Genomic DNA, 21,202 nt, shown 5'->3' on the forward strand with positions numbered 1-21,202 from the left:
GTTAGAAAAAGAGGAAACTTTCTTAACCTGATAAAGATTAAGAAAGCCATTCAAGATGGCCGCCGTCAGCAAGGAGAGAGGTCGCTGAGGGGCTTCCTGAGGCGAGGCGGGGATTCCTACCATTTTCAGAGAACCTTTTAGAAAGAACAAGCCTACTTCAATAAATGAAGGAGAACAAAGAAAATTCCAGACCTTCAGTAACGTCAGCAAACCTGGACCACACCAAACCATGTTGGTACTGGGATAAGAAGGACTTGGCTCATACGCCCTCACAGCTTGAAGGACTCCATCCAGCCACAGAGACCCGGTACCGCCAAGAGGGGGGCTCGGTTCATCTTCGACGTGGGCACACGGTTGGGGCTCCACTATGACACTCTGGCAACTGGAATAATTTATTTTCATCGCTTCTATATGTTTCATTCCTTCAAGCAATTCCCAAGATATGTGACAGGAGCCTGTTGTCTCTTTCTGGCTGGAAAAGTAGAAGAAACACCAAAAAAATGCAAAGATATCCACAAAACAGCTCGCAGCTTATTAAACGATGTGCAATTTGGCCAGTTTGGAGATGACCCAAAGGAAGAAGTAATGGTTCTGGAAAGAATCTTACTGCAGACCATTAAGTTTGATTTACAGGTAGAGCATCCATACCAGTTCCTCCTCAAATATGCAAAACAGCTCAAAAGTGATAAAAACAAAATTCAAAAGCTGGTTCAAATGGCATGGACATTTGTAAATGACAGTCTGTGCACCACCTTGTCACTGCAGTGGGAACCGGAGATCCTAGCAGTAGCAGTGATGCATCTTGCAGGACGTTTGTGTAAATTTGAAATACAAGAATGGACCTCCAAACCCATGTACCGGCGATGGTGGGAGCAGTTTGTTCAAGATGTCCCTGTTGACGTTTTGGAAGACATCTGCCACCAAATCCTGGACCTTTACTCGCAAGGGAAGCAGCAGATGCCACATCACACCCCCCATCCGCTCCAGCAGCCCCCCTCTTTCCAGCCTACACCGCAAGTGCCACCAGGACAACCGTCACAGCCTGCGCAGGGCTCCGTGCCTGTCCCGTCCCCGCAGAAAGACTCCCAGCAGTCAGCTCCGCCGCAGCCAGCCACCCAGCAGCCCAAGAAGCCGTCCCTGCAGCCCAGCCCGCCCCGGCAGGCCACGCGCGCCGTGGTTGTTTCTCCCAAAGAAGAGAACAAAGCAGCAGAACCACCGCCACCTAAAATCCCCAAGCTTGAGACCCCTCACCCGCCCTTGCCTCCGGCCCACCCCCCTCCAGACCGGAAGCCTCTGCTTGCCGCTGCCTTAGGCGAGGCCGAACCCCCCGGCCCAGTGGACCCCAGTGACCTCCCCAAAGTGCAGATTCCTCCTCTGGCCCACCCGGCCCCGGTGCACCAGCCGCCGCCGCTGTCACACCGGCCCCCGCCCCCACCCCCGTCCAGCTACATGACTGGCATGTCCACTACCAGCTCCTACATGTCTGGGGAGGGCTACCAGAGCCTGCAGTCCACGATGAAAACGGAGGGCCCCTCCTACGGTGCCCTGCCCCCGGCCTACGGCCCACCCACCCACCTGCCCTACCATCCCCATGTCTACCTTCCCAACCCTCCCCCGCCACCTGTGCCCCCTCCCCCTGCTTCCTTCCCCCCACCCACCATTCCCCCTCCTACTCCAGGCTACCCACCTCCACCTACCTACAACCCCAACTTCCCACCTCCGCCCCCACGCCTGCCCCCCACCCATGCAGTCCCACCCCACCCTCCTCCAGGCCTGGGTCTGCCACCAGCTAGCTACCCACCCCCTGCTGTCCCCCCTGGAGGACAGCCACCTGTACCCCCACCCATCCCCCCTCCCGGCATGCCGCCCGTGGGGGGGGGGCTGGGGCGCGCAGCCTGGATGAGATAACCTGACACCTTTTTCCCCTTGTTTTTTACCTTTTTTTTTTTTTTTCTAATCAACTTGGAGTAGTTTCAGTGGGTAAGCAGCAGGGTCCCTTGGATAATGCTAGGCAGTTGCCGTGTGGGAGGCAGGGTGAGATTGGGGTCCTTCCTCACACCTGGAGGGCACCCGAGCCCTGCACCGGGTTACTTTCTATTATGAGATGTTAGCCAGCCACATTGGCTCCATAAAGAGCTTCAGTAAGGAGTGAATTCCTTCTAGAAATCAGTGCCTATCTTTCCTGGAAACCCATGTTCAGTCGTCCACCTCCATCCAAAGCTGAGCTGTTGTCCTCTTGTTCAGTGACGTTCGCCCGTGACGCCCGTAGGTGAACCACTCTTGGCGCTGTCGGTGTCCGCATCCTTTGTCGCCTCACGGGGTGGCTCGTTTCTTTTTCCTCCAGGGAGTTGGGGAGCGGTGTACTTGGAAAGTAATGTATGTTTACATCTATTTGCAAATTCCTGTACATAAAGATATATTTTTTAAGTGTGAATATTATCAGCATACTGTGAATTCCATCTTGGTTACAAATGAGACTCCTTCAGTCAGTTATCCAAATAAAATCAGTCCTGAAAAAGAAAAAAAGAAAGCCATCTAAGTGATACTGCAAAACCAACTACTAAAATATTTTCCACTAAATGAACAGTACTAGCTGGGTGCTGGTGGCTCATACCTGTAATCCTGTCTACTCTGGAGATTGAGATTTGAGGATCATGGTTCAAAGCCAACCCAGGCATTGAAGTTGGCAGGACTCTTATCTCCAGTTAACAACAACAACAACAAAAAGCCAGAAGTGGAGTTGTAGCTCAGGTGGTAGGATGCTAGCCTTGAGCAGAGAAAGCTCAAGGACTTCACTTTGGCTCTGAGTTCAAGCCCCAGGACCCAGACAAACACAAAAATTTTGTCCATTAGATGAGGCTTCTAGTTTTCTTCATACCTCAACAGAAATGTCCAATGTTTTGAAGTGTGTTTTGTTTTTTTCCTTGTCTGTTTTTTTTTTTTTTTTTTGGTGGCACTGGGATTTTGAGCTTAGGGCTTCATACTTGCCAAGCAGGTACTTGTACTGCTTATCTCCTCCAGCTCCAAAATGTTCTTTAAAAAAAATTATATAGGTGTATTGATGTACAAATGGGTTATAGTTACATTAGTCAGGTAATGAGTACATTTCTTTTGAACACTGTCCACCTCTTCCCTACCAATTATTTTTCCTCCCCAACCCTTTCTCCCCCAAGTTGTATAGCTCATTTTTAACAGTGTCAAATGAGTATCACTGCTAAATTAGTTCACCCTTTGTCCCACTATTTCTGTGCTTCCCTTTAGCTTCCCCCAAACAGACAAACCTACAGACAAGACAGAAAGTACAGAAGTCAAAAAGAGGGACAAAAAGGGAAAAACAAAAACAAATCAGAAAAAGTAAAATAAAAATCCTCTTGTTTCCATTTCTTGGAATTTGTTTTGATAAGCATCATTTTATATGATAGTATGCAAATAGCTATTGAGCCTTTGTGATCCTCTCCTAAAACATCCTCCTTTGGTCTCACTGTGTGAAAGTTTAGAGTCCTGTATCATCATGTCCAAGTGTAGTTTTTTTGGTCTTTTACCATCCATTGTGTTTATGTGTAGATACATAGGCACAGTCTAATGACTACAAATGAAAGAAACCATGCACCCTATACTTTGGATCTGACTTAATTTTCTTTTTTCCAGGTCTTTCCATTTCCTTATGAATGAAGCAATACCATTCTTCCTAACAGAAGCATACAATTCCATTGTGAATACCACATTTTCTTGACCCATTTGTCCACTGAGGGGCATCTGGATTGATTCCATATGTTGGCTATGGTAAAAATATTGCAATGAACATGGTTGTGCTGATAGTTTTAGTGTGACCTGTTTTGTGGCAAATTGGATAAATGTCCAGGATTGGAATTGCTGGGTCATAGGGAAGCTCTATGTTTAGAACTCCCATACTGCTTTCCAGCGAGGTTAAACAAGTTTACATTTCCATGAATAGGGTAGTAGTATTCCCTTTTGGCCACATCTCCACTAGCCTCTGTTATTGTTAGTTTTCTTGATAATGGCCATTCTAACTGGAGTGAGGTAGAATCTCAATATTGTTTTGATTTGTATTTCCTTTATGGCCAGAGAAGTTGAACATCTCTTCATTACCATTCTTACTTCTTCTGAGAAGTCTCTCTTTAAATCTGTAGTCCATTTATTAATTGGGTTGTTGTTTTTTTTGAGGATTTGTTTTTGGGGAAGGTTTAGTTTTGTTTTTGTTTTTGTTTTTGTTTTTGTTTTTTGCCAGTCCTGGGGCTTGGACTCAGGGCCTGAGCACTTGTCCCTGGCTTCTTTTTGCTCAAGGCTAACACTCTGCCACTTGAGTCACAGCGCCACTTCTGGCCGTTTTCTGTATATGTGGTCCTGGGGAATTGAACCCAGGGCTTCATGTATACGAGGCAAGCACTCTTGCCACTAGGCCATATATCCCCAGCCCCTAGTTTTTTAAGCTCTAAATGTATTTAGATATTAGGCCCTTGTCTGCTGCACATCTAGTATCTAAACCTTTTCCCGCTCTATAGTCTTTCAGATAAATGCCCAGAGGTGGGATCACTATAGCTAGAGTAGTTAATTTTTTTCAGTTTTTTGAGGAATCTCCATACTGGAATATCTGATTTCTTTGGTTACAAAATTACAGAAGTTGGGGCTGGGAATATGGCCTAGTGGCAAGAGTGCTTGCCTCCTACACATGAAGCTCTCGGTTCCATTCTCCAGCACCACATATATGGAAAATGGCCAGAAGGGGCGCTGTGGCTCAGGTGGCAGAGTGCTAGCCTTGAGCGGGAAGAAGCCAGGGACAGTGCTCAGGCCCTGAGTCTAAGGCCCAGGACTGGCCAAAAAAAAAGAAAGTTAAAAAAAAAATCACAGAAGGGCTGGGGATATGGCCTAGTGGCAAGAGTGCTTGCCTTGTATACATGAGGCCCTGGGTTCAATTCCCCAGCACCACATATACAGAAAACGGCCAGAAGTGGCGCTGTGGCTCAAGTGGCAGTGTGCTAGCCTTGAGCAAAAAGAAGCCAGGGACAGTGCTCAGGCTCTGAGTTCAAGGCCCAGGACTGGCAAAAAAAAAAAAAATCACAGAAGTTGTTAGTGCTATTGTGAATCCTGCCTACTCTCATAATTAAAGAAAAAGTTTAGTTATGGTCAGCAAAAGTAAAGATTCTGAGTTCAAGGACCTCCTTGAACTTTCTGAGGCCAGGGTCCCTATCTCTACCAGGATATTTGATTCACACCAGAAGATACTAGTTCTTTTGTACATTTTTTTTTTTTTCCGGCTAGTCCTGGGCCTTGGACTCAGGGCCTGAGCACTGTCCCTGGCTTCTTTTTGCTCAAAGCTAGCACTCTGCCACTTGAGCCACAGCGCCACTTCTGGCCATTTTCTGTATATGTGGTGCTGGGGAATCGAACCCAGGGCCTCATGTATATGAGGCAAACTCTCTTGCCACTAGGCCATATCCCCAGCCCTCTTTTGTACTTTCCTTTGCCTTTATTGCTCTAGTGCTTAGTTGAGAAACCCTTATATTGGTTAAATCCATCTTACTCCCTACTTTTAAAAAATATGGTTAAAAAAAACCCTAACAACATAAAATTTCTGGGTTAACAATTTTAGGTGTACAACACAGTGTTGATAGTTATACACACGTGGTTGTATAACAGATTATAGAACGTTTTCATCTTGTCTGACTTAAATTTAGTAACTATTAAATAGTTTTATATTTCCTTCTCCATACACATGACAGCCACCATTCTATTTTCTGTGTTTGAGTTTGATTACTTTAAATACCTCATGTAAAGCTTTCATGGGTTATCCATGTTGTAGTATGTGACATGATTTTCTTTTTTAAATACTCAGTATTTCTTTGTGTGTGTGTGTGTGTGTGTGTGTGTGTGTGTGTGTGTGTTTTATCATTCATCTGTTGGTGGACCTTTATTTTGATTCTACATCTTGTCTGTTGAGCATAGTGTTGCACTGAGTACAAACACATCTTTGTTTTGTTTTTGTTTTTTTGGCCAGTCCTGGGCCTTGAACTCAGGGCCTGAGCACTGTCCCTGGCTTCCTTTTTGCTCAAGGCTAGCACTCTGCCACTTGAGCCACAGCGCCACTTCTGGCCATTTTCTGTATATGTGGTGCTGGGGAATTGAACCCAGGGCCTCATGTATACGAGGCAAGTTCTCTTGCCACTAGGCCATATCCCCAGCCCGCAAACACATCTTTGAGATCCTGTTTTCAATTATTTATTTTTTTGGTAGTCCAGAAGTTTGAATTGAGGGTTTTATCCTTGCTAGGTAGGCACTCTACCACATGAACCGTGGCTATAACCCTCTTTTTGCTTTAGTTTTTTTTTTTCAGATAGCTAGAGGGCTCAGGTAGTAGAGTAGTTGCCTACGAATTACAAAGCCTTTAGTTCAAACCCAAGTCCTACTAAGAAAAATTGTTATTATTTTTTTAGAAACAGCACAAAATGTAAGAAAAATTATTTACTTTCTGCAAGACATAGTGGTTCACGGCTGAAATTCCAGCTTTTCAGGAGGTATAGGTAGGAGGATAGTAGTCCAGGGCTAGCCTCAGACAAATGTGACCAACAGCCTACTACACATGCTTAAGATGACCTCTCCTTGATCAAGAATATTAAAAACCAGAAGAGGGACAGTGAGAATTTTGACAGGGATGACACTGATCAAGATGCATTGCATTCATAAACTGCTTTATTAAATGGCAGCTCCTTTTACAACTATATTTAAAGATAACTTAAGAAAAAGAATAATAAAAAACAAGCTGGGTGCCAGTGGCTCACATCTGAGGAGGCTGAGGTCTGAGAAGTGTGGTTTGAAGTCAGCCTGGGCAGGGAAATCTGGAGATTCTTATCTTTGGTTAACCACCAACAAGTTGGAAGTGGAATTGTGGCTTGAGTAGTGAAGCACTAGCTTTGAGCAAAACCAAACCAAACCAAACAAAAAAACTAAGGGACAATGCCCATGCCCTGATTTCAAGCCCCAGCATTGGTGTGTGCATGCACACACACTATATATATATATTAAAAATAAAATAAAAGCCTTTCTTCTACTTTTACTATCCTATCAATCTGCCCTTTTTGTTTTCTTTCTTGGTCTAAAGCTTGTGATATGGCTTTATAAAAATTAAAATATCTAGATACTATTGACCTTTGGTGAATTACACTGAAGTTAGAATTTAAATCAAACTACTGTTTATTGTTTGCATGATTGATTTCACCCTTTAGACTGTTACCTCAAATCAGAGCAAAATTATGTGAAGTAGAATTGTTGATACCATATTAAAATATTAAATAAGTTGAGTAAGAACATAGGTATAATGTCAACCTTTAAATTTGGTGATTACTAGATAGGAACAACATTGCAGTGCAGAAAGAGGTCACTAATGTTTGGATACTTTGATTTTAGTTTGAGGAAGAATAAACTTTTACATAGAAAAAGCAATAAAATAAACACTGCAACAACAGAGTGTGAAATATGGCCATATAGATGGTAGCTTCCATCTGAAAAAAGGTAGTATTTAGGAGTAAAAGGTAGAAGAAGTAAAATCATTTCATGCAAGAGTGCCCCCTATGTGTTATCCTAGTTAAAGACGTGGGAAGATATTGGTAGGTCTGTTATCAGGAGGCTGAAGCAGGAGAATTGTGAGTTCGAGGCCAGTCTGGGCTACTTAGTGAGATCCCATTTCAACAGATGAACAAATGATATGGAAAATATAACCCTCAGGTTATATGGCATACCCACTGACTAGCAGTATGTGATGTGGGGACATCGCACAACTATTTTGCAGGCATTGTTACAAATTGGCTCAGTCTTGGGGTAAAAGAATTTGACTAAAAACATTTTAGAGGAAAGTGAGTTACTGTGGGTTGATTGAAAACTTTTTATCCATGGTTACAGACTGTATTTCTAATCCAGGATTTGTTTTCAAGGGAGGCTAGACATGAGGTAAGTAAACTAGAGGACTCAGAGCTAAATGTCCTAATTATTCTTACAGTAAAAGTTTTAAAAGAATTCCATTCTGTTTAAGCATATATTGAATTAAATTTAAGCATATATTGAATTAAAGTACTGTTAAATGAGTTGAAAATGAGTTTTCCTCTTTGGCTAATTTTTCGGGCTGAAAAATTTGTAGGCATCTTCTTTTTTTCTAATTCATCCTAAGCCTGGTCTCATTTTATTACTTATACAGGTTGAAATATTAAGAAAAGTTCATAAGTGAAACTCTCACTTCTAGGATTGAGAAGTAGTGTGTTGAACAGTATTCAACACTAGTTTTGGAGCTGGGAAAGAGACAACTCCTAGAGATACATTAAACACATCGGTAGTTTCAAGTGAATTAATTTTCAGATCCCAAACTTTAATATGTGCTGTTTACTAAAATTGTTCAAGTCTCTCCAGCAGTTTCTCATATTGCTTTCCACCATGGCTTTTTATCTAATATAGAAAAATGGCATATTTCTTCCTTAGTTCCTGCTCCTAAGTGAATGCATTCACGTGTTCTGTAGTGAAAAAAAATTCTCAAGATAAAAAGGGCCTCAAAAACCAAGAGAACAGTCCTGGGACAACTGGATATCCAATTGCAAAAGAATGAAGTTGGACTTCTGCCTCATATCATGTATCAGAATTAACTCGAAATGGATCAAAGACCTAAATATAAGAGCTAAAGCCATAAAACTCATAGAATAAAAGCATAGGCATAAATCTTGTGACCTTCTATTAGTTTCTTAGGTAGGACATCAGAAGCATAAGCCATCAAAATGGACTTTATCAAAATTAAAAACATGTATTCAGCAGAGGACACTTCCCTCTTGTTTGAATGACTTTTTCTGTACCATTTGCATCTGAAGTTTTATATAAAGTTAGCTACCAATTAGAAGGATCCTTTCCTGGATTGCCAGAATGGGGTGTTCCACTGAGTTTGATCTAATTCCACATTGAAGGAGGTATGACAAACGTCAGGTGGGATTCAGTGCCCTAATGAGAGTCTTTTGGCCAAATTTAGCTAACAAAGAAGTTTAGAAGAAGTTGCTCTTAGTGAATTGGGCTTATTTGGAGTCCTTTCCCTCCCTCCCTCCCTCCCTCCCTCCCTCCCTCCCTCCCTCCCTCCCTCCCTCCCTCCCTCCCCTCCCTCCCTCCCTCCCTCCCTCCTTCCTTCCTTCCTTCCTTCCTTCCTTCCTTCCTTCCTTCCTTCCTTCCTTCCTTCCTTCCTTCCTTCCTTCCTTCCTTGCTGATTCTGGGTCTTGAACTTTGGGTAGGCCTGGACACTGTCCCTGAGCATTTGTGTTGAAGGCTAGCTCTCTACCACTTAAGCCACAGCTTCACTTCTAGCTTTCTTTTAATGGCATTTGGAGATAAGACAACTGGGCACTGGTGGATCATGCCTGTAACCCTAGCTACTCAAGAGGCTGAGATCTGAGGATCACAGTTCAAAGTCAACCCAGGCAGAAAAGTCCCTATGAGACTTTTATCTCCAATTAAATTAACCACTCAAAAACTGGAAGTGGAGCTATGGCTCAAAGTGGTAGAGTGCTAACCTTGAGCAAAAGAGCTCAGGGTCAGCACCCAGGCCTTGCATTCAAGTCCCACAACTAACAACAAAAGAAAAGTCACACAAACTTTACTGCTTGGCTGACATTTAACTATCATCTCAGATCTCAGTCTCCTGAGTAGCTAGGATTGTAGGTGTGAGCCATTTTTGCCCCCTGCTTGGAGACCACTCTTAAGTCTACTTTTGTGGGTCATGTTCTAGCATGGAAAAATGCTGGTCATGTTGCTGTAAAGTTGTAATTACACAAAATGTCAACAAAGAAAATACAAAACAAACCCAGCAGAAGCAAATATTTAAAAGTTCACTTGTTTGAGAAATACTTGTAGGAGTCATGTCTGTGAGCTGTACTTCAAATACTCCAGAGAGAATCAAAACTGCAATGACAAAAACCAGAATATCTTTGTAATACTGAAAAATAGCTTAGCAATCTACAGAAGCCTCTAATTATCACTATTATATATATAGCATTTTAGGATAATAATTGTGACTGACAGCATCACCAGCATTATCATCCTCTTCTTGTTATAAATAGAAACACATGTACATAAGCTTGTACTGGGCTAGCATTATTATCAGTTTTAATTTTGTGGACACATGCTTGACAGAGTGTTTTTCCAAGCATTCTAACTTAGAAGATTTAAATATTTGGGGGAATCACCAGCAACTAGTATCATAGCTAAACAGCTGTCATCTTATACATTTAGTTTTTACCTTGGGGATAAAAATTTGACTTTTTGGTTAGGTAAAATAATAGCTATCTATACAGCTGCTGATTAAAATAAAACTTTAGATCTCTTACAGGTTAGGAAACAGTACCTATCATCCCTGTAGTAATATTATTATATTATTATTGCAGTGTGTCTAATTACTAGTATTATTTCCTGATTTGTATCTCATATAATATATAGTAAGTCTTACTTAGGTAAGTTCTGTCAGTGTAAACCAGGTTTTAAATAGCAGGGCTGCCCAAATGACAGGTTTTGTTGTTTTTTTTTTTCTATGTAAATGTATTCCTGTTTTGAATTAAAGAGCTAAATAGAAGGCTTATTATTCTGTGTGGAACAACATGGTGTGCTGGTAAAGTGAGTAATGAAGCCCAAACATCTGTTGAAATATTTGTTTAAATTAATCTATTTATTTAAATTAATTAATTTTGCCATTACTGGGGATTGAAACTGAAAATACCTGGGTTTGAGTTCTGGCCTTGTCACTCTTACCTGTGTGACTTTGCTCAATTATGTAACTGTTGTTTTCTGCTCAGTTTCCTCAGTGTAAATGGAATTACAGTAGTACCTAAGTGAAGGATTATCATACTCATTATTATGGCACCTAGCACAGTTCCATAGCAATATATTTGAACAACACAGAGTTGCATATTCTGTTCAACAGCCCGCTGCCCTATTACCTTATTTTAAGTGTTCTGTCCCTCCTTACTAATCCCATTCTTTTTACGATAGTCTTTCTAGCTATTTATGTGCTTCCATCATTCTCTTGATTTGCACGCACAAACACAAACATAGACACAGACACAAACCAGTTAGCCAGTTCTGTTTTGAAATTTCAGTGTTTTGTATTCACATTTGACTTGCTAGGAGAGGGGTAAGGAAACTTTAAAAAGTGTAGCAGTGGGCCAGAATATATTTAAGCAACAGATCACAATTCAGTTATTAGAGTGAAAGGTTATCTGCATTTTCATTTTATTTGTATAGGGAGCAGGATATCTGATTTTTGGATTAAACATTTTCTTATTGACAGATGGGTTTTTAAATAGCATACGATGATAATTAGTTAATTTAGAATACCAAACAGCAGCCAATTACTTATATATAGTTAGTATACAAATTTTCTTTTGCTGTTGTAACAAATTGCCATAAACTACAGTGGTTTTAAGAGCACAAATTTATTTCCTTACAGTTCTTCATGTCATTAGTCCACCAAGGTAAGATGAAAGTGTCTTCAGGGCTGCATTCCTTTCTGGAAGTTCCAGGGAACTATGGTTCTTTGCCCTTTCCAGCTTTTGTAGGTCTGTCACACTCTTGGTTTGTAACTGCCTGTCTGCTTATCTTCTTGGTCAACAAGGCTTCATTTCTCTGACCTTTTGTCATTTCCTTCTCTTTATAAACATAGTGGAGAAAAGATCTCTGATTTTAGGGCCTCATGCTATTAGATCTGGCCCAACAGGATAATCACTCCATCTCAAAATTTGTGCTCTTAATAGCACATTTCATAATATTTACCAGCTCCTTTTTTTTTGCCATTTAAAGTAATAGATTCACAGTTTCTAGGGATAACAATGTGTACATCTTTTTTTTTTTTTTTGTCAGTCCTGGGCCTTGGACTCAGGGGCCTGAGCACTATCCCTGGCTTCTTTTTGCTCAAGGCTAGCATTCTGCCACTTGAGCCACAGCACCACTTCTGGCTGTTTTCTATATATGTGGTGCTGAGGAATCGAACCCAGGGCTTCATGTGTATGAGGTGAGCACTCTTGCCACTAGGCCATATTCTCAGCCCCGAATGGGTACATCTTTATAGTTACTGTTTAAACTACATCTTAGATACTTTTAGTCAGCTACAGAAGTTTAAACTGCTAGTTTTGTTTATTTGGATAAAGGAAAGGACTAGAATTGGACCAGAGTGTATCTTGTTTTGCTGTGGATCAGCACTGTGACTTTAGGCAAATTACTTCTCTGAACTCTTTTCTTTGATGAAGTAAGGATGATATTGTTTACTGATATTTATGGAAATTAATAAATTTAAGGTATAATCTAGGGCTGGGAGACTAACCTCTAACCTCTTTGTGTCTTATGTATCTATTGTGAAAATCAGATTAAGTCATGCATGGAAAAGTGCTTTGAAATATATATATATATAGAGAGAGAGAGAGAGAAATATATATATATATATAGAGAGAGAGAGAGAGAAGAGTTTTGTTGGTATTTTAGGGTACATTTAAGAATTTTTGTCAATGGAGCAAAGTTCATTATATTCTTTGGTATTTAGCTAACAATCTGTTCTCTTACAGATATTCAGATTAATACACACACACACACACACACACACACACACACACTTGCCAGTCCTGGGGCTTGAACTCAGGGCCTAGGCACTGTCTCTGAGCTTTTTGCTCAAGGCTAGCACTCTACCACTTTGAGCCACAGTATTACTTCTGGCTTTTTCTGTTTATGTGGTACTGAGGAATTAAACCCAGGGATTCATGCATACTAGGCAAGCTTGAAAATATTTCTTTTATTAGGGTAAATGAAAAGATAGTATAAGATTTAAATGTTGATAATTCACATGACTAGCCACTAGCAATTAGAATTTGTATGTGTCTAGATTAGATTATTTTTATACTAATTCTATAGCTATCTACTGTCTTTGTTGTAAATGCAAAATAAATACATAAATACTAAATCCACCCTGGATTAGCAAGGCTAACTTTTCTTAAAACGTGAGCTGCATTTTATTGAATCTTATTCAAGTAGCAGTCTTCAATTAGAATTGGCTTTGTTTATGTACCCCATATTTGACACCTGCTCAAAAAAACCAAAAACCCAGGGCTAGGAATGTAGCCTAGTGGTAGAGTGATTGCCTAGCATGCATGAAGCCCTGGGTTCGATACCTCAGCACCACATATACAGAAAAAAACCAAAAGTGGCGCTGTGGCTCAAGTGGTAGAGTGCTAGTCTTGAGCAAAGGAAGCCAGGGACAGTGCTCAGGCCCTGAGTTCAAGCCCCAGGACTGGCAAAAAAGCAAAACCAACCCAAACCACTATATACCTAACAAAAATGTTGAAGCCCCAGGACTGGCAAAAAAACAAAACCAAACCTCCTATACACCTAACAAAAATGTTGTTTTTTAAGTGATGTGACTTCTTTTTTCTTTAATTTTCTTTTTCTTTTTTGGTCCTTGCACTATAATCTTTTTTCCGTGTTAGTATCAGAAAGATGCCATTTTGAGAGGCTAAGTTACTTTGAATGTGGGTGTGAAGGAAAGAAGGAAAAGAGATTAAGTTACACATTCTTTGTTTCAGTGCCTACTAATGCACTGGAGTTTTGGAGAGGCTAGAGTGTGTTTGCCAGTTGTCATCCACCCTGCCCCTACTTGGGGAGCAAGAGACTTAGTTTCTCTGAGACAGTCCCAAATGAGGGCCATTTTAAACTCATTATCTCTAAAAGTTGCTATTTACTTTTTCCTTTTATAGACCTTTTATATAATTTAGCATTTCAAGTAAGCTAAAGATTACTTCTTTGTATACTCAGATGTAGTCTTAAAAATGTTTTTTTGAGAAGCCTAAAAGTTATATTTTAATAATATAGTTAAATGTAAACTCTGCTTTCTCTTCAGATTTTAACCTTAATGTCTAATTAATATTGAATAAATGTAGTGTGTTTTAAATTATCTTTTGATGAAAAAAGTAACCTTTTGGCATAATATAAAATGCATTAGATTACTTATATGTTTCAAAACTGGTAATGTGATAAATCAGAGAAGCCTCATTTTTTTTTTTTTTGGCCAGTCCTGGGCCTTGGACTCAGGACCTGAGCACTGTCCCTGGCTTCTTCCCGCTCAAGGCTAGCACTCTGCCACTTGAGCCACAGCGCCGCTTCTGGCCGTTTTCAGTATATGTGGTGCTGGGGAACCGAACCTAGGGCCTCACGTATCCGAGGCAGGCACTCTTGCCACTAGGCTATATCCCCAGCCCAGAGAAGCCTCATTTTGAGAGGTTGAATTTTTGAGTCTTTAGTAGAGCTGTAGCAGTCTGCAGGCAGCCAATTGTTACAAAGGCCTGCAGTCTACAAATACACTTAGCACAGTTAAGAAACAAGCCAGAGTAAAAAGAAAGAGCGGAAACAATACCAACAAGCCAATTCAGCTCCACTGGAGAGCTAAATTGGGACACCATGGTGACCAGAGACAGGACAGGAACACAAGAGACACATGTTATGGCGCAATGGCACCTAAGCTCATCTAGGCCTGAATAGGCTCAGGTCAGGGGGCATGGTCACAGGAAGCTCCCAATCCCCAGGCACTGGAATGAGAGGTTTGGTAACCTATGGACACGTGCCCACCCCTGCCTCCAGGGATTGAGGCACACCCATCACCTTAGTGGAAGTAGAGGTGATTCACCTTCCCCGCAGCATGAAGACAAGATGCCAGGCCCTACCATTCACCCTGTGGCCAACAGGGCATGTGGGCCAGACCTGACCTCCCTATTTCAATAGAACTCCCTCAAGTAGTTACAATATTTCCCTTATTCTATGTCCTTGCTGCTCGTAGATAAATTAAGACTTTAAGATAAATACTTTCAGATAAATGAAGTTTCTCAGGTCTCAGATCTTAGGATCTAGATTCAAAGCCAGGCTGGGCAGCAAAGTCCGTAGACTCTAATTAACCACCCAAACAGTAAATGTAACAGTGACTTGGTGATAGAGTGCTAGTCTTGAACAAAAAAACTCAGGGACAGTGCCCAGGTCCTGAGTTCATGCCTAGGACCTGCACCAAAAAATAAAAGAAAAGTTTTCACACAAGGATTTCCATGAAAAGTTCCAGTTTCATATATTCTTAATGCTAATTTGACCTTTCCTCCCAGGACAGCATTAATTGAAACATGAATTTTTTGGGGGGTTGGTTGTGGGGCTTGAATTCAGGGCCTGGCACTGACCCTGAACTTTTTTTCCCCTCAAGGCTAGGACTGTACCACTTCTAGCCACAGCTGTACTTCTGGTTTTCTGGTGGTTAGTTGGAGATAAGAGTCTCTCTTGGGACTTTACTGCCCAGGTTGACTTTGAAGCATGTCAGATCACAGCCTTTGAGTAGCTAGGATTACAAGCCTGAGTCAACAGCTCCCCCCACCCCTCTTCAGCTTATACTTTTAAGAGTTTCTGAAAGGAGTGAGAGAAACAATACATTAAGAATCTGAAAACATTTTTCTTCAAGTTGCATAACATTGTCACATACCACACTGGCTTTTCTTCTTTTTTGAAATTTTAAATTGTTATTATAAAGGTGATATATACAGGGATTACAGTTATAAGTCAGGTAAAGCATGTTTCTTTTTTGACAGTGTCACACCTTCCCTCTCTCCCAGTTTTTCCCTTGTATCCCCATGCACAAGTTCATTTTCCACATAGTATCTAGTGAGTACCACTGCTGAATTTGTTCACCCATTGTCCCTCCATTGGAACCCATTGCCTACCCAAAGACAGATAAGACATAAAGAAAAGAAAACAAAAACTGCAAAAAAGAAAAAAGCCCTCATTTCCATGTCTTGGAGTTCATTTTGATAAGTATTATTTTATGTGATCATCTGCACGTAGGCATTGTGCTTTTGTGTTCCTCTCTGAGAATACTCTCCTTAGGCCTCACTGTGTGTGAATGCCTAGAGTCCTGTATAATTTATCATAATCCAGCTTCCACATATGAGCTAAAACAAGTGCGGTTTGTGTCTTTGAGCTTGGCTTACCCTCACTTAACATTGTCACATACACACTGGCTTTTCTTCCAAATTTCTGTCTTAATGTGTACTTATTTTTTAAAGATTGATATATAGTTCCCTATTAAGAAGTCTGTGTACTATGTGACTGGTCAGGACTGAGGTCCTGCTCTACCCAAATAGGAATTGATCCTGGGCACACAACAGTTTTTGTAACCTTTCTGAGTGGCAGAAACAGATAATAGTGAACAGTAGGAGGCATCCTCTAATGTTCCTATTATATGGGTCCCTGGGTGTTGGGACCCTTAGCTCTACAAACGGGTGTTATAGTTCTTAGGCTTGGCATATCTAGAACCTGTCTTTGAAAAAGGTGGTATTAAGTTGGGATCCTCAGCTCTTGGCAGTAGTGGGGAATGTTATAGCTCTCAGGCCTCCTCCAGCATTCTGGGCCTATGGTTTTCTTCTGTCAGGTTCTTTTCAGCTTCGGTCTTGGGTTAGCCTCAGAACTCTCCCTTTTACTGTTGCCTCTGCTGTCACTACCCTGCTGCTGCTCTGCTATTACCATCCTTGCTAGTACTGTAGGTGTAAGGGCTTTACTGGTGCCATTGTCACTGCTGCTACCAGGGCCATTGTTGCCTCTAGATCAATAGCTACCTTGGTGGCCCCAGTGCTGGCTTTATTGCTGCATCTACTGCTGCTGGTCCACTGTCACTGCTGTTTCTGGAGCTGCTGCCACTGTAGGGAGACTACTGCTATCCCTGTTTTTTTTTTTTTTTTTTTTTTTTGTGTGTGTGTGTGTGTGTATACACGTGCTTGTACATGCATTCCTGCTAGTCCTGGGGCTTGAATTTAGGGCCTAGGCACTGATGCTGAGCTTTCTTACTTGAGGCTAGGGCTCTGCCACATGAGCCACAGCTTCAGTTTTGGCTCTTTGGTGGGTAATTGGAGATAAGAGTCTCATGGACTTTACTGCTTGGTTGGCTTAAACCATGATCTCAGATGTCAGCCTCCTGAGTAGCTAGGGTTACAGGTATGAGCCACTGGCACCTGGCTGCTCTCCCTCCCTCCCTCCCTCCTTCCCTTTGCCCCTCCCCTCCCTCTCCCCTCTTCTCCCTCTCCCTCCCTTTTCCCCATCCTCTTCCCCTTCCCCTCTGCCCCCACCCCCCATGTTACCAGATCAGCTGCTCTTCTAATGGTAAAAATCAAAACTTGGCAAGAGAAGACAACTTGAGAAAGCCTTTATTGGCCTAATTTTGCAATACCTGGGGACAGTACAGGAGTGTTTTCCTGATTGGCTCTTAAGTGAGCTGAGCAAAAAGTGTTTGACAAGCTTATATACACCAATTATGGGAGTCCAAAAAATTAAGAATTGTATTTTCACCAGTAACAGATCGGCCACCAGGGCAAGTACGCCCCCTCTGGCCTGGGTAGAAATGGCTGCAGTATCATTTAGAGTTAGACAAGAACTGTGATGGCATAGAAATTTGGCTTAAGCTATTAGTTGGGACAGTAATTTCAGTGGCCAGCATTGTGCTTCTGCACCACTGAACTGTAGTGTATCTTCGTCATGGTGCTGGGGGAGTGTTCTAAGCAACTGGTGTTGGCATGAATGTAGTTGGCTGGCTGTGTGGCTGATAGTCCTTTATTCAAGGCGCAAAGGCACTGGAAAGATCTAACAACTCTCAGTTACATTATCCAATCACTTTGGTCCCTAGAGGGTGCTTACAACATAGGCTTATCAGTTATATTAACAGTGCTTTAACAATGCATATAATTCCTGTCCCCATGATCAGGGAATAATGGGTCCCTATCATCTTTTAGCTAGAAGGTATTTTTATGTTTTTCTTTGTTTTTTTTTGTTAGCCCTGTGTTTTGAACTCCGGGGCCTGGGCGCTGTACTTGAGCTCTTTGCTCAAGGCTAGTGCTCTACCATTTTTTTTTTCCCTCAAATTTTTATTATCAAACTGATGTACAGAGAGGTTACAGTATCATACGTTGGGCATTGGATACATTTCTTGTACTGTTTGTTGCCTTGTGCTCTACCATTTTGAGCCACAGCATCACTTCCAGTTTTCTAGGGGTTCATTGGAGGAAAAAGTCTCACAGATTTTTCTGCCCAGGTTAGCTTTGAACCATGATCCTCAGATCTCAGCCTTTTGAGTAGGTAAGATTACAGGTGTGAGCCACTAGTGCGCAGTGCTAGAAGGTATTTGAAGGAGATGATTGAGGATAAGTTTTGTGCTGTTGGGTATTTCAGTTTAACTCATCAAGAGAATATATGTTTAAAAATCAAATGTAAATAAAACTCAAAGACGAATGAGAAAATTGGATACATTTCAGCTAAATCTTAAATTTTTGAATCTTTAGCTTATGCTCAAAAGTTGGAATGTTTTCCCTTCACCAAAGACCATCTGCTACATGATCAGCAGCCTCAGCAAGTGGATTTGCTCTCACACCTCAAAAGGGAAGGTCAAACGACAAAACAGCTTAAAGGAATGGAGAAACTTGAAACAAAAGAGAGATGAGAACTATCAGAAGGTGATGTGTTGCTTAGTGCACTGGTATTTGACCTCCATGAGACAGAGGATGCAGAGCACAGATCAGGCCACCATGGTGAACATAAATGAGCTGTGCCAGGACCTGTCCAAGTTCCGGAACGAAATCAGGGATTTGCTTGGCTTTCGGACTTCTAAATACGCTATGTTTTATCCAAGAAACTAACCATTTTTCTAAGTATTGTAGAGAATAATTTTCAAGAGCAGATCTGAAAGACTGGGTATTTGCATAACTTGCAATTAAACTAATAAGACATATATTGAAATAAGCAATTAGTCAAAACCATTCTTCAAAAATACTTATAGCATAAATATATGTTATGTAAAATATGTATACAGAATTAGTTTTTTTAAGAAAACCATCTGTCAGCTTTTTGTAGGAGCAAAACTAATGAATAGATTTTTGTTAGCATGAAAAAAACAGTTGGCATGTTTGCTGTTGTTTTGGCTTAAAAATCATTAATTGATAGGTTTGAGATAAATTTTTGCCCACATAATTTGACAGATTTATTTGTTCTTTAAGATCATGTGTTCTTAAGGGAGGGGGGGAAATGAGGGAGGAGGTAACAAGTTGAACAAGAAATGTACTCACTGCCTTTCATATGAATCTGTAACCCCTCTGTATTACACTTTGACAATAAAGAAAAAAAAAGATCATGTGTTCTTTACATTATATGTAAAGCACAAGCAGTTTTTGGTGGTTGGAGGACTGAACTCAGGGCTTCATGTTTGCCAGCCAGGTGTTATGCCATTTGAGCCATTCTCCCAGTCCCTATTGCCTTGGTTATTTTTAAGGTAAGGTGCTACTTTATTCCCTGGACTGGACTGGGCGACAGTCTTCCTTCTTGTACTTCCTCATATTGCTGGGGAAGACAAACATATGTCATTGTACCTAGCTGTTAATTGAGATGAAGTCTTGAGAACCTTTCATGCCTATGCTGGCTTTAACCATAGTCTGCCCATACCTTTCTCTAGGTAACTAGGTTTACAGCTTTGAGATACCATGCTTGGGCCTTGTGTAATATATTTTTATAATTTCAGCTATTCTACCCCTCCCACCCTCAGAGCAAAACCTTGACTTTGCATTTTTGTAAGATGGTTGTAATTATTCTTGGTTGATGATACCTATCAGAAGATGAGACTAAGCAATGATTTCTGCTGGATTCAGAATGCTAAGAAATAAAAATAGAACTTTGTGAACTCTCCTAAAGCATCTGTAAAATGAGATAATGGACTCTACAAGACAATGTTGTATTTTAACTTGTGATTTTCTAGTTGGTGGGCTGGGGAAATATCTCTGAGCCATACTTCCATCCTAATTTTGGCTTAAAGGAAATACTTAGTCTAAAAATGCTTAGCATGGATGTGAAGGCAATCTGGCTGTGACATCTGTCATCCTATTGATCGCCAAGGTTGAAATGCTTAGTTGTGTGTGTGGGACACTGTAGATGCTAAGTGCTAATTATCATACTTCTCTAGATAAAAAGGGCTACTTTTTTCAAGAGTAATTAAAAAAAAAATAAAAATGATTTTTTTTTTACCATCTCAAACTAGTATGAGAGGTGTTTAATAGTACTTGGTAGATGGTTTAGCTTCACTTTGAGTTTCTGAATTGTGTATAATATGAAGAGACTTGCAATGTCTCTGCTTAGAGGAAGAAATACCCAGAAATAGGTAACACAGGAATAGTAGTGCCACCATGATCCTTAAATCTAGAAACTAGTGGCTTGTCAGCTGGATTTGGACTACACACATATTATGTCTGGCTTATATTGAAACAGTATTGTCAACAATTAAAATTTTAGAGAATCCGCAAAAGGAAAATATTCTTTGGATTTTCTTGAAAATCTGAAAGATAGGCAGCAAAGGACTATATTCCTCCAGGTAGCCATCAGTGAAGTAGAGAGGTGGATGCTCCATAACCTCTGGTCACATCCCCAGTCTTCAGGGAACTCTCAGTATCATTACTTATTACATGTTTAGTATTTTTCATACAGTAGTGCCGGATGGGGAGATGACTGTGCTCTGTCAGAAGAGAAACACAAAATGGGGCTGTTTATGTTTTAAGAAAAACAGGAGAGTTTACAAAATAACATTTGTGGAGCTGCCATGTAACTTGAAGAGCACTTGTCTAGTTAAGTGCAAGGTCCTGAGGTTTGGTCCCCAGCTAGGCACTACAAAAAGAAAGGGAAGTGGTGCTGTTGCTCAAGTGATAGAGTGCTTAGCCTTGAGCTGAAGAGCTCGGGGACAACACCTAGGCCTAGAGTTCAAGCTCCATGACCTACCAATAAATAAATAAGGCTTAGTGGTGTGGAGTGCTTGCCTAGCATGCATGAAGCCCTGGGTTTGATTCCTCAGTACCATGTAAACAGAAAAAGCCAGAAGTGTCAAGACCCAGGACCAGAAAAGGAAGGAAGGAAGGAAGGAAGGAAGGAAGGAAGGAAGGAAGGAAGGAAGGAAGGAAGGAAGGAAGGGAAGAAGGAGAAGGAAAGGGGGTGGAAGGAGGGAGAGAGAGAAGTGGAGGAGGGAAAGGGAATGGGAAAAGGGGAAGACAGAAGCATTTCTACTTGTATCTGTCAGAAGTCATACTTCTTAGGACTTAAACAGTTTTTAATAATTATGATTAATGTGATCTGTGGAAAATAT

At 41.2% G+C, this 21,202-nt stretch overlaps 2 protein-coding genes across 2 annotated transcripts in view; both read left to right on the plus strand.

The window, feature by feature from the left end:
• The window catches only part of Bmpr1a (bone morphogenetic protein receptor type 1A), a 129,163-nt gene that overhangs the window by 18,200 nt on the left and 89,761 nt on the right, over positions 1 to 21,202 (plus strand). The window lies entirely within an intron of this gene.
• Positions 76 to 2,428, plus strand: LOC125346538 (cyclin-K-like). The gene is given in 2 exon segments (XM_048339199.1): positions 76 to 320; positions 322 to 2,428. Coding segments are annotated over 2 exon segments (1,743 nt in total). The 5' UTR covers positions 76 to 164; the 3' UTR covers positions 1,909 to 2,428.

Source organism: Perognathus longimembris, chromosome 2, assembly GCF_023159225.1.
Source record: "Perognathus longimembris pacificus isolate PPM17 chromosome 2, ASM2315922v1, whole genome shotgun sequence".
Classification (NCBI taxonomy): domain Eukaryota; kingdom Metazoa; phylum Chordata; class Mammalia; order Rodentia; family Heteromyidae; genus Perognathus; species Perognathus longimembris.